The sequence below is a fragment of the Triticum aestivum genome, chromosome 7D, assembly GCF_018294505.1.
Source record: "Triticum aestivum cultivar Chinese Spring chromosome 7D, IWGSC CS RefSeq v2.1, whole genome shotgun sequence".
NCBI classification, from domain to species: Eukaryota; Viridiplantae; Streptophyta; class Magnoliopsida; order Poales; family Poaceae; genus Triticum; species Triticum aestivum.
Window position 1 is genome coordinate 624,634,609 of NC_057814.1, and position 12,110 is coordinate 624,646,718.

The 12,110-nt window shown below is 42.8% G+C and overlaps 1 protein-coding gene across 1 annotated transcript; it reads left to right on the plus strand.

The window, feature by feature from the left end:
- The first annotated feature begins 616 nt into the window (after positions 1-616).
- On the plus strand, positions 617-11,588 carry LOC123165320 (mediator of RNA polymerase II transcription subunit 15a). The gene is made up of 10 exons (XM_044582948.1): positions 617-919; positions 1,515-1,626; positions 2,886-2,988; positions 5,488-6,702; positions 7,484-7,554; positions 8,252-9,694; positions 10,230-10,571; positions 10,762-10,947; positions 11,021-11,109; positions 11,187-11,588. The coding sequence occupies exons 1-10, from the start codon at positions 774-776 to the stop codon at positions 11,383-11,385; spliced, it is 3,906 nt and encodes a 1,301-aa protein (XP_044438883.1). The 5' UTR covers positions 617-773; the 3' UTR covers positions 11,386-11,588.
- The last annotated feature ends 522 nt before the right edge of the window (positions 11,589-12,110 follow it).

The window sequence follows — 12,110 nt, forward strand, 5'->3', positions numbered from 1 at the left end:
TTATTGGTAGGTGGTGAACATTTTTATATTGCGTTGTAGTTTTTCAATTTATATTACTTGATTTTTATTACTTTGATTTATAACTATTTATTTTTTGTCCTTTTTATTACTGTATTGCGTCGGCGAGGATAGGGCGAGCTGAGCTGGGGGTGTGGAGCGGATGGGAGAAGGTGGGATGGGGAATGGAGAGAGTGGGCGTGGATAAGGCCTTGTTCGGGACGAGTGAATTTTCAGCGAACGGGTTCTCTGATGACAATGTCTCTGCCTAGTCCTTTACGATTTGTGAAATTAATATGACACGTTCGGGACCAGATGTCTAAATGCGGCACATTCGGGAGTTATAAAAAACCGTGTGAAAAAGATTGACGGTCTTAGTATTTTTTCCTTAGAAAAAGGATGATGCCTCCAATTATAATTAGTAAATAAATATAAATATATAAAAAAATGAACGGGTGCAGCAGCTCGCGTGAACATAGCAGGAAATACCCGACCACTACTCAACGCGGCTCGGCCTGCTCCGGAACCGAAACAGAAACGCGCTATCGGGGTCGTATTTCCGATTATTTATTAAATAATCAGGTCGGTGGGTTATTATTATCGGAGACCGCGGCGGCCAGGCTTGACCACCTCGTCGCCGTCGTCCGGTCCGCGCTGTATATACAAACCCCAGGCGGTGGCACCGCCTCCACCTCCATCTCCACAACCCACCTCGATCTCCATTTCCATCCCCTCGATCCCCAACCAGCAGCGCACGCCAACCGCCGATCCGGGCCATGGACGCCAACTGGCGCCCCACCCAGGGGTCGGACCCCGCCGCCGGCGCCGGGGGCGTTGACCCGGGCGCGCCGCCGCCCCCCGCCGGGGGCGACTGGCGCGCCGGGCTCCAGCCCGACGCCCGCGCCAGGATCGTCAATAAGATGTAAGTATAGACACCCCAATCGATCTGATCTGATTGGGTTCGCTTTCCCCTCCCTCTAATCTTATCGATTCGATCCCCCGTCACCCCTTTTCGGGTCAATTTTCTCGTCGGTCGATCTGTTAAGAGCCTCGATCTAGCCAGCGGCAGCAACAGACGCGGCCTCGCTCTGCGCCCCTCTGTTCTTAATTAGTCAAAATTCCCCGCTGGGGGATTCACCAATCAACCTGTAGCGCACCCTCTTCGAATCCAGCCTAATTACTTTACTAGCTAGACTAGAATTATATTTGACCAATTTGACACAAGTTCATTGACCAAGAGGTGCGAATTTGTCATGGCACAGGATATCATAACGTTTGTTTCACCACGTAGCTAGGGTAAACCATTCTGTTAGTTTTGTTCCTGAACTAGGGTTCCTCGAATGCTTCCGCAAGGAAATTTTGCATATTATGATTGATGATTGGTTGTCTATATTGGCTGGCTGCTCTGCCTGCTCTCGTTCCACTTTACATCTCGGATGCGACATGTTTTATTGCGCACAACTGCTGAGAAGCAACGCGTCCCCTGAATTCATTCAAATTCTGCGTTACGCGTGCAGAACGGAAACTCTGAAGAAGCATCTGCCAGCGTCTGCGCCAGACGGAGTGAACGAACTTCAAAAGATCGCGGTGCGATTCGAAGAGAAGATCTATACTGCCGCAACCAATCAGGTGATTTATTTAACCTATCTTCGCTACTTCTCTGAGCAGAGCACACAAACATTAGTTATGGGGTTTTCTTCTAGAAACAGAGTTTATGGTATAATAATACAGCAGAACTGTCTCCAATTGTTGTACAAGATTTTTAATTATATCATGTTTGAGTACCTTTAGCAGTTCCACCTTTATTTTTGTGAAACCCTGGGTGAATTTTTTGTTCTCCAAGTGCTAAAGTTTTCTTCACCTACTCTTGGGAATATATCCTGATTTTTCTCATGCTTCAGAAAAAAAAATTATGTGCTGCCGGGAGCTATTTGTTGCACATCCCAGTTATTTTTCACATTTAGTATATACATACATAATGTAAGTTAGGGCAAGTTCTTTAGGGCAGCTTAAAAATTAAGCTGCCTCTCCCCAGCTTAAAAAATAATCCGTCCTCTAAGTTTGTTGAGACTTCTAAATTAGCTATTTCATAACTAGTTTAGAAGCCCCAATGAACAAGAGAGGCGGCTTATGGAAAAAGCTGGGGAGGGGGCGGCTTACTTTTTAAGCTACGAAAAGAACTGGCCCAATAAGCTACTATATTTTTAATGTTATATATGTTACATAAATGATAGGTCAAAACGCTAATTCTAATCTTGGTTATCATCTTCACATGTTGAATCTCGTACTGTACCTTAAGCATCTGCAGTTAGTTACTCTTCCAATTCATGTTTCTATGCCACGTGTCCATGCATCTGAATTTGTTATAGATGAAATAAAAGTATCTTATGTTGGAAGGATAGTACAACCCAAGACCATGGGATTCACAGTGGTATAGAATCATTTTTCTCGGACGTAAAAATCAAACAAGACCTTACTCCCTCTTTCCCTCTATTCCAGTCTGGTAAAACAAAACCAATTGTATTTATTTGGTTGGGGCGTACCATATCACCATTTCCATTTCGAATTTCTGTTCGTCTGGCTTATTTGTTACAAACGTTGGAGCAATCTACAACTCTTCATCATATTTCCTAACTCAGTTATAGTGAATATTTGTTTAATTGATAAAGTTGTGGTACAGTGTCACTATCTTCATTTGGATTTACTGTTCATATCACTTATTTGAGGCGATGTGTTTTGCTGCTTAGATGGCATTTATTGAATTCAATTGTTAAGAGCTGAAACACCTTAACTACCATGCTAAACTGCTTGCATCAGAACTGTTGATTGCAAGCCACTATTACTGATTTGGTATAGAACTTTACATCATTTTCTTTTCTATTACTCAGTCTGATTATTTGCGGAAGATTTCTCTGAAAATGCTCTCTATGGAGACGAAGACACAACAGGCTGCTGGAAATGCTCAAGTGATTCCAAATCAAAATAACTCCAGTAAGGTGTCATATACAATAAACTGAGTGTTGCACAATTTGTCATCTTTGCTTGATTGTCAATATTTTATTCCATCAAGTGCTGAGATTATGTGCTTCATTGCATTAAATCACCCTCCCCTCTCCAGCATAATGTATAAGAATTTCACATCTAGCTTGTGTCATGTGTGCATTTATTGAACGCAGAGCGACACGGTAAGTGCCTTGGTTCAGTGGTCAGACCGCCGGTTCGGCGGCCCAATGTGTTGGTTCAAATAAAATATTATTGCGCGGTTTTTTAGTATGGTAGAAACAATGTTAAGTACGAAGATAACAAACGAACTGCCTAGTTAGTTATTCGACTGGGTAGTCGGCCTTGCTACCTTAAAGACAGTCCGATTCTTTGCACATACAGAATATTTTATTAACCCCTGGTCCAGTGCCTGTTTGGTTTGTTTAACCAGGTTTTCCCTGGTTCACATCAGGTTGCTCGGCTAAACAGCCATAACCGTGAACTAGATTGGAACAGGGGGAACAGCCTTCACTGTGAACTAGATTGGAACAGGGCTTGGTTCTGGTTTATTCTGGTTAAACTAGCGGTCTGGTCGGTTTTAATAATGATGCATGTGTCAGCAGTAGTATTGAAAAGGTTCACTTTTTAAGTTGAGCTATTGCAAAAGTTAACTTTTCAACCTTGAACCTTGAAACTGGTTGTTTTTAACTGTGAACTACCAAATCAGTTTACTTTCCCTTTGAGCATCTCCAACGGATCCCCAATAACATCTTCAGGTTATTGGGGATGGATGCTTTCGCAGATCCCCAATAAATCTCCCCTAATACTCTGTCTCTCTATTTCTCTACATACTTGTGCGAACACTATGAATACTTAAACACCACAGCACCATAATTTAAAACATTATGTTTCAATTTTCAACAAGTCGCATCATTTCAAATCCACACTTCCCAAGTTCAAAATTCAAAGACGAATTCAAAATCAAAATGCAACATACGATTCACATAAACATGAAAAATTGAACATAGAGCATCACTCACTCCCATTTCCACTCCCACTCGCATCCCCTCTCATCTTTGATGCTAGAATTTGTGCTTTCATCAACTCAAGGTACTTGATTTGGTTTGGATCAAGCCTAGTGGGGTTCATGAACATGATCTTGTATTCTTCTCCGTCTTCGCATTCACTTCCTCTCCAAGGACCCTCAACTTCTCTTCTTCAATTGCCTCCTTGCGCTCCTCACATGCCACCTTGTGCTCCTACGTAGCCTTGACCTCCAACAACCTTGCTTCCTCTTCTTGTTCTTTCTTTGCCTCCAACTCTTTCTTTATTGCTATTATCTCTCTGACTGCTGTCTTCAACACAACTCCAGCTCCTCCAATGGGAGTTTGTTGGTGGTCGTCGACAAGCTAGGAGTTTGTTGGGGCAACCCCAATGGGCGCTTCATCAACCTCAAAGCTGAGTGGACAGTGAAATGCTATCTATGCAGACTGACTTGTTCATCATGTTGAGATATGATTGCTCACTACATATACGCAAACATAAAACTAATGAGCATTGCATCGACACCATCATTCATATTTTCAAACTTTGCATTGAATTTTATTCATATAGCAAAAACAAAAGAAATAAAAATGAAAAATAAAAAATATACATTTCAGGCGTATAGTCAAACACCTCGTGGGCATCGTCCATATCGATGTCTTCGCTGGTGGTGGTGCGGTGAAGAACGTCGGCGGGGTCGTAGTGAAGGAGGCTGGCGGTGGCATGGCCATTGTCGCCCTCGGCTTGTTCGCTGCCGCCCGGCATGCCGCCTCCATTCTCTCCCACGGCGCCGGCGGGGATGGGACACGTGCTTAGCGGTGCTCCTGGCCTGGGTGTCACCGCCGGCTGAGGGTGCACGGGGCGGGGGCGGTTTTCAGGCGAGGGTTGCCGGAAGAGGAAGGAGAGGGGCACCGGGGTCCGATGGCTCGCGGCTGAGATAGCATCGCCACTGTGGATTAGGGCGTGGCAGCTCGGGTGGGAAAGGAGCAGTTTATTGCCGCCCACTATTGGGAGAGGGGCTGTTGGAGCAGAATACCACATGTGATCGGATCAAGGGGTAAAATGAATGGATTCATCATTCGAGGTTAAAAACAACTGGCTTCAGAGATGAAGGTTGGCAAGTGAACTTCTGCAACTGCTCAGATGCGATCTTCTTCTCAGCTTGCCTAAAAGAACTAACCGTTAGCTGTTAAATCAGTTGGTCAGCTCTCAGCTGTACTTACATTGACTCTCGTCTTAATGAAAAGATACGCCATCACTTATTTGCATGCTCTCTAAAGCAAATCACGTTGCCTGCCCTTTAATTGCTCTAGTACATGTTTTTTTTTTCTAATGGAAAATGCAAAACATCTTAATTTGATCTGTAAGATGCTGCTTTCAGCGCTTTGTGTGCCTGTTACTCTTCTGCAAGAAGTATTTGTTCACAAGATATTTTCATAATGTATGGTACCTTTTCTGAAACAGCCCCTGGACTTCCTTCAGAAGGCAGTAATCAAGCACAGCCATCAGCAATTCCCTTGATGTCTCAGCAACAGGCCAGGCAACCAAATACTACATCTGTACAAGCTTCTTCACTCACTAATATTGGACAGAACTTGCCAGGTGTCAACCAAACATCAACGATGCAGAATGTGTCTGTCATGCCACAGAACACAATGAATAATGGCTTGGCACAAGGTACTTCACAAGATATTTATGCTGCACAGAGGCAAATGGCAGGAAGGCAGCAACAGCAACAATCACAGCAATTAATTTATCAGCAGCAGCAAATGCTGATGAAGCAGAAATTGCAGCAGAATTCACTCATGCAACCGCATATTCAGCAGCAGCAATCTTTGTTGCAGCCAACACAGATGCAATCTACACAGCAATCCATGATGCAGATGTCATCTGGCCTTCACCCTGTGCAGTCTACCGTTCCACAGACACAGCCAATGTCCAGGCAGTCAGTTACTCAGAGTGGTATTCAACAAAATCAATTGAATTCTGTACAACAATCTGTGCCATCATTACTCCAGCAACCTCAGCAATCTGTTGGGAGGCAGCAGCAGCAACAAGCACAGCCGTCCATGCATCAACAGCCTTCTCTGCAGCGTCAGCAGCCCAATATTCCTTTACAGCAGCAGCAGCAGCAACAGTTGATGGGACAACAACCAAATTTAGAACGAAATCAGCTAATTGGTCAACAGAATGGTGCTGTGGAGATGCAGCAGCAACAGAGGCTACCAGCTCAGTCAAATAATCTTTTGAATGTGCAGCAAACACAGCAGCAGATGTTGAACCAGCAGTCTATGCCTTTGCATCAGCCACAACAATTGGGCTCTCAGGCAAACATGTCAAGTTTACAGCAGCAGCAACAAAATCAACAGCAGCAGCGGATGCATATGCTACAAATGAAAGCTCAGCAAACGCAGCAACAACAGCATGCTCAACAACCACCAATGGGTTTGATGCAACCTCAGTCCCAACACAACCAACTTCAGCAATCGCAGCAACATCTTATGTCGCAGTTCCAGTCCCAGCCTAATCAACTACAACAGCAATTAGGGATGCAGCAGCAATCCTCCATGCAGCAAAGACTTCAAACTTCAGGAGGCATGCTCTTGCAACAAAATAACATGGATCAACAAAAGCAATTTATTCAGGCACAGAGGGGCCTTCAAGAAGTTTCCTCTAGTAGTAAGTTTTCACATATACTTTCATTGTAGATTATGCTCTTATTGTTTTCCCTCTTCTTTTTCTCTGTGTTCTTATGTTTATCTTCCTATTTTGGCCTTACTTTCCTTGTGCAGTCTAAACTAGCTAATCGATCTGGACTCATAATTTCTGCCTTACATACATAGAAAAGTTTAGGGGAAAATGTGTGTTGCCCATCAAGACCCTCCATGCCCATACTTATCTTGCCAACAGTTACATTCTGGACTATAATACAATGTCTTTATTAGACTACAACCTGGATTCTTGTATCCTAACCCTTATTGAAGCATAAGGGCACTCCAGTGCATTGTATCTTGTGTTGTATCATATGCATTACCTATATCTTAGTGGTGTATCTAATGGAGCTTCCATTTAATATATTCTGTTACAGAAAAAGAATAATTATCTTGCCTTACCTGATAAGAAGTGTATCCAGATAAGATACAGTAGCTCTATATATTGCGATGTTTTGTGATCAAGTACCCTCTAATCATCATGTTGACTAAACTGACCATGTTGATCTTCTGTTACTTTTGTTCACCACATTGGGTTTTCTTGTTTGTTGATTTTTTTTTCTGGAAATGCTACTGTGCAATATTCATGATGACTAAGCTGGCCATATGGATCTTCTGTGATTGTTCGATTTGGTTCAAAAGTTTCCCAATTGCCCCTGCATTCCATCCTATAATGTGCTTTTAGCTTGTTATTTGGTGGCTTGTTCATTGTATCCTAGTACTCTTTGACAAACTTGCTTTTTATGCAGCATCTGCGGACTCTACCACTCAAACAGGCCTTGCAGGTGCAGGTGATTGGCAAGAGGAGATCTATCAAATGGTAAGACATGATACTGATATAATCCTTTTTAGCAACCCCTTTTTGGAACATCCTAGGCCCCTAGAACAAAGAGCTTGAGATTGCCCTGATCTTTTTTAGAGCATCAAGGAGGCAGGGAGCCACAAAGGCCTCCCCGGTTCCATTATCAAATGAAACCAGATTGTAACAAAGTCTTTGCTGTTTAAAATTAAGGGCACAAAATAAAATGAAAAACCAAGGTTAAAAGCAGGCAGGGGTGGTCTGTGTTCCAACAAATTCTTCTTCTGGAACTGGAACCAGAATTCATACAGCACAATAGTCTAGTGTGTAGATGCACTACATTCTGGCATTCTTCTTATAAGATACTCCCTCCGTCCCAAAATAAGTATCGCTGATTTAGTACAAAGTTGGTACTTTGTACTAAATCAGCGACGCTTATTTTGGGACGAAGGAGTATGGAGCATACAACCATACAGAGTATCTAGATGTAGCAAAGCCTCAAGGCAGTTAGCAATCTTTATTAAATGATTTTAATTAATGGGCATTATAGTTTCTTATTTTGTTTTAGATTTGTATGCTTCGAAAAGCTACTTGAAATATCTGGCCAGTGCCATATTTGCTGACTTAATGACAAACCATGGTCTATTAGCTATTCTGTTTTCATCTCTATATAGCTTCTGCACCAAATTTATATGTATGTGGTCTTTGTTATCGACAGATTAAGAGCTTGAAGGACCAATACTTTGCAGAACTCAGTGATTTGTCCAACAAGATATCTATGAAGCTACAACATGTTGACAGCATTATACCACCTCAAAAACCATCTGAGCAGTATGATAGAATGAAGAACTTTAAAAATATGTTGGACCGTATATTACAACTGCTGCAAATTAGCAAGAGTACTATCCAACCTGCTATGAGGGACAAAGTTCCTCAATATGAGAAACAGATTATCAGTATCTTAAATTCACAAAGAAGGAAGCCAGTGCAGCCACAAATACAGCAACAGTTCCAGCCACCTGCAGGACAAGCTCCTAATTCTAGCATTTTACAGCAGCAACAAACTTCCCAGAATTTGCAGCAGCATGATAGTCATACTAATCCTCAAGCAAGTTTGTCAAGTATGAGCACTGGATTACAGTCCTCTGGTGTAGCTGGTATGCAGCATGTCCCTGTGCCTCCAACAACAAACTTCAGTGCCCCCACACAGCAAAACGGTGCAAACATACAGCATCAGCCTGTCTCTAATCTGGAGGCTGCTCAAGGAGGCAATTTCAATTCTTTGCAGCATGGTTCGGTGAGTGGCGCATTACAACAGGGAAACACTGGGCCGATGCAGGGAACAGTGAATACACAACCGCAGACAAGTAGTGGCATGTTATCTCACAACTCAATGAGCACGATGCAACCTAATGGTAACTCCATGCAAGCAAATGCAAGTTCATTACAGCAGCTGAAGCAGCAACAGCAGGATCATCATATGATGCAGAGTCAGCAAATGAAGCGTCAGATGTTTCAGCAGTACCAGCAAAAGCAACAAATGCTTCAACAGCAGTTCCCAATACAGCAACAATTACAGAAACAGCAGCAAGTACAGATGCAGGTTCCACAGCTTCATGCTGGAAATGATGTTAATGAGTCGAAGGCTAGGCAAGGAACTGCAGTGAAACCTGGAGTTTATCAACAGCACTTGGGCCAACGCAGTAACTACTATCATCAGCAGTTGAAACAGGGTGGTGCTTTCCCAATTTCGTCACCACAAAACCTCCAAGCATCATCTCCACAAATTTCACACCATTCTCCTCAGGTTGATCAGCACAACCTGTTGCCATCTCAAGTCAAGACTGGGACACCATTGAATTCAGCTAACTCACCATATGTTCCATCGCCATCCCCATCTGTCGCCCCCTCTCCTATACCAGTGGATTCAGACAAACCACACTCAAATATATCATCACTTACTAATACTGGGCAGACTGGACATCAGCAAACATCCCTAGCGCCCCAGACACAGTCGATTGCTGTGAATACACCAGGGATATCAGCATCACCCTTACTAGCAGAATTTACAAGTGTGGATGGAAGTCAGGCTAACATGCCAACTCAAGTTCCAACCAAATCAGATGCAGCAGAAAGGCCTATGGACCGCTTACTTAAAGCAGTATGTGTCTTGCCATTTTATGTTTACTGTCTGTACTTTTTTGTTCTTAATCAGTGCTGTTCTCCAGACTGTTCTGAAGCATACTGGCATAAAAAAAATGATGGCCATGAATGGGAATTTGATTATAGGAGTTAGATATATCATGCTTTTTTCTGGTCCACTTCAATTAATTAGTTCAAATGATAAGAATGGTGCATAATCATTTTCGTCCTTACCATCTCAAGATTAGAAATCATGTGTAACATGAAAAATACACTCCACTTTGGTCAATTAGTATTTCAGATGATAGCAATGCTGCCTATTCATGTCCATTCTTGCTATCCGATCCTAATATTTGAAAGCACGTGTAGCAAAGAATTGAACTGGTTTCATTACTAGAGAACACAGATTAGTTGTCCGGCAGTCTGTCCTGCTGTTGAGGTAGTACATAAGAAGCCATTTTCATGATTCAGTTTAATGCTGTAAATTAGTTCATACATGGTCTTCTAGTTATTACTTGTTGCTTATTTTATGTTCAATGTCATGTCACATGCAGTTGCGAACAACACAGCGCGAGTCTCTTAATGCTGCAGTTAGCGACATTCGATCTGTTGTCAGCATGATGGACAGGATTGCTGGGTCAGCACCTGGTAATGGTTCGAGAACTGCTGTTGGTGAAGATTTAGTTGCTATGACAAAGTGCCGGTTACAAGCCAGGAATTTCATAACAAATGATGGAAGTGGTGCATCGAAGAAAATGAAGCGTGATATAAGTGCCATGCCTCTTAACGTGTCATCAGCTGGAAGTGTCGACGATAGCTTCAAGCAAACATTTAGTGTAGATACCCCTGATCTACAGTCAACTGCAACCTCGCGTGCCAAGCGGCGAAAAATTGAGGTATGTTAAGATTATCTGTTGAGAAATGAAGAGAAGATTATTCTAACCAGTAGTTATACTTCAAGTAGTGGCTTTTTATTTATTTATGTACCCTCTCCATAGAAGGGAATGTAATAGTTCTGTTGGCTCAAATGTTGTTAATTGTTGGCTACCTTGCATTTACGCTGGCATTTGATTCATCTTTGTGCAGGTAAATCATGCTCTCTTGGAGGAGATCGAGGAGATAAACCAAGGGCTCATAGACACGGAGCTCCGTGTATGCGAGGATGATGATGAGTCACTCATTGCCACATCTGAAGGGACAGTCATCAAATGCACATATACTGCTGTGGCTGTTAGTCCGAGCTTGAAGTCCATGTTGGCATCTGCACATACGGTAAGTTTTTGAAAGAAAGCGCACACTCGATGTTGTGGACATCTGCTCATTTCCTCTTGTTGAAATGTGGCAGAGTCCGATTATGCCGCTGAGGTTGCTTGTCCCTGCTGGCTACCCTAAATGCTCCCCGGTGCTCCTCGACAAGTTTCTGGACGAACAAAGGTCGGTAGCCACTCTGCTCATTCATTAGTTACCAAAGTTGTTTAGGTGAAGATTGAACTAACTGTGTTGTGCATCAGAAACTCGGACGACCTGTCTAGCCAAGCGAAGTCAAAGTTTGGCGTATTGCTGCGGGGCCTAGACGAGCCCATGTCGCTGCGAGAAATCGCAAGGACGTGGGACGCTTGCGCGCGCGGAGCCATTGCGGAGTATGCTCAGAAGAGTGGTGGAGGAAGCTTCAGTTCGAGTTATGGTCGCTGGGAGACCTGTGTAGTGTAGGTGCTTGATCCGTCTCTTATGGTTTGTCCTTGAGTTATGTACATTATATATGTCCCGGCTAGAGACATGAACATGCTCAGACGGCAACTTTCACAAAAAAAAAAAAATGACGACCTGATCAAAATAAATAAACGTTGTATGAACGAAACTTTGGTTAGATGTTCTTATAGACTGATGCTTATGGAAGATTCACATTGTTGGAATTCGAAGAATGTATTTCTTTTCCATCAAAGTGACAAACAAAAAATTAATTATCATGTGGACACTGGACACACACCACCCAATTTTCAAAAAGTTATCATTGTTAATAGAAGTATATTTTAGGGAGAAATGTATTTTTTTTCTCTAAGAAAAGAATAAAATGGCTCGGCTCAGCTCAGCTTGCAACTAGCTACTACCGGAATCGATGGGAGTCTTTTTTTTTAAGAATCATAGGATAGATGCAGGAATGCACCTCGTTGGAAATTCTCCTCCTAACCATCTGGAATCGATGGAGTCAGTGGCCCTTCACGCAACACACCAATGTGTGAGACGGTGACCCACAGCCACAAATGATGGTGTCTAGCTCTTTGCCGAGTTTTTTTTGCTCATCAAAGCACCTCCTAACTAGAGCGAGGACTGTCGCTCGAAAAATCAGGACACGTGTCCGTATGTACGAGTATAACCTCTAAGGTTGCGTGACAGATAGAAGTTGTTTTTTTTTTGGAAGGAAGAAAATCTATTCC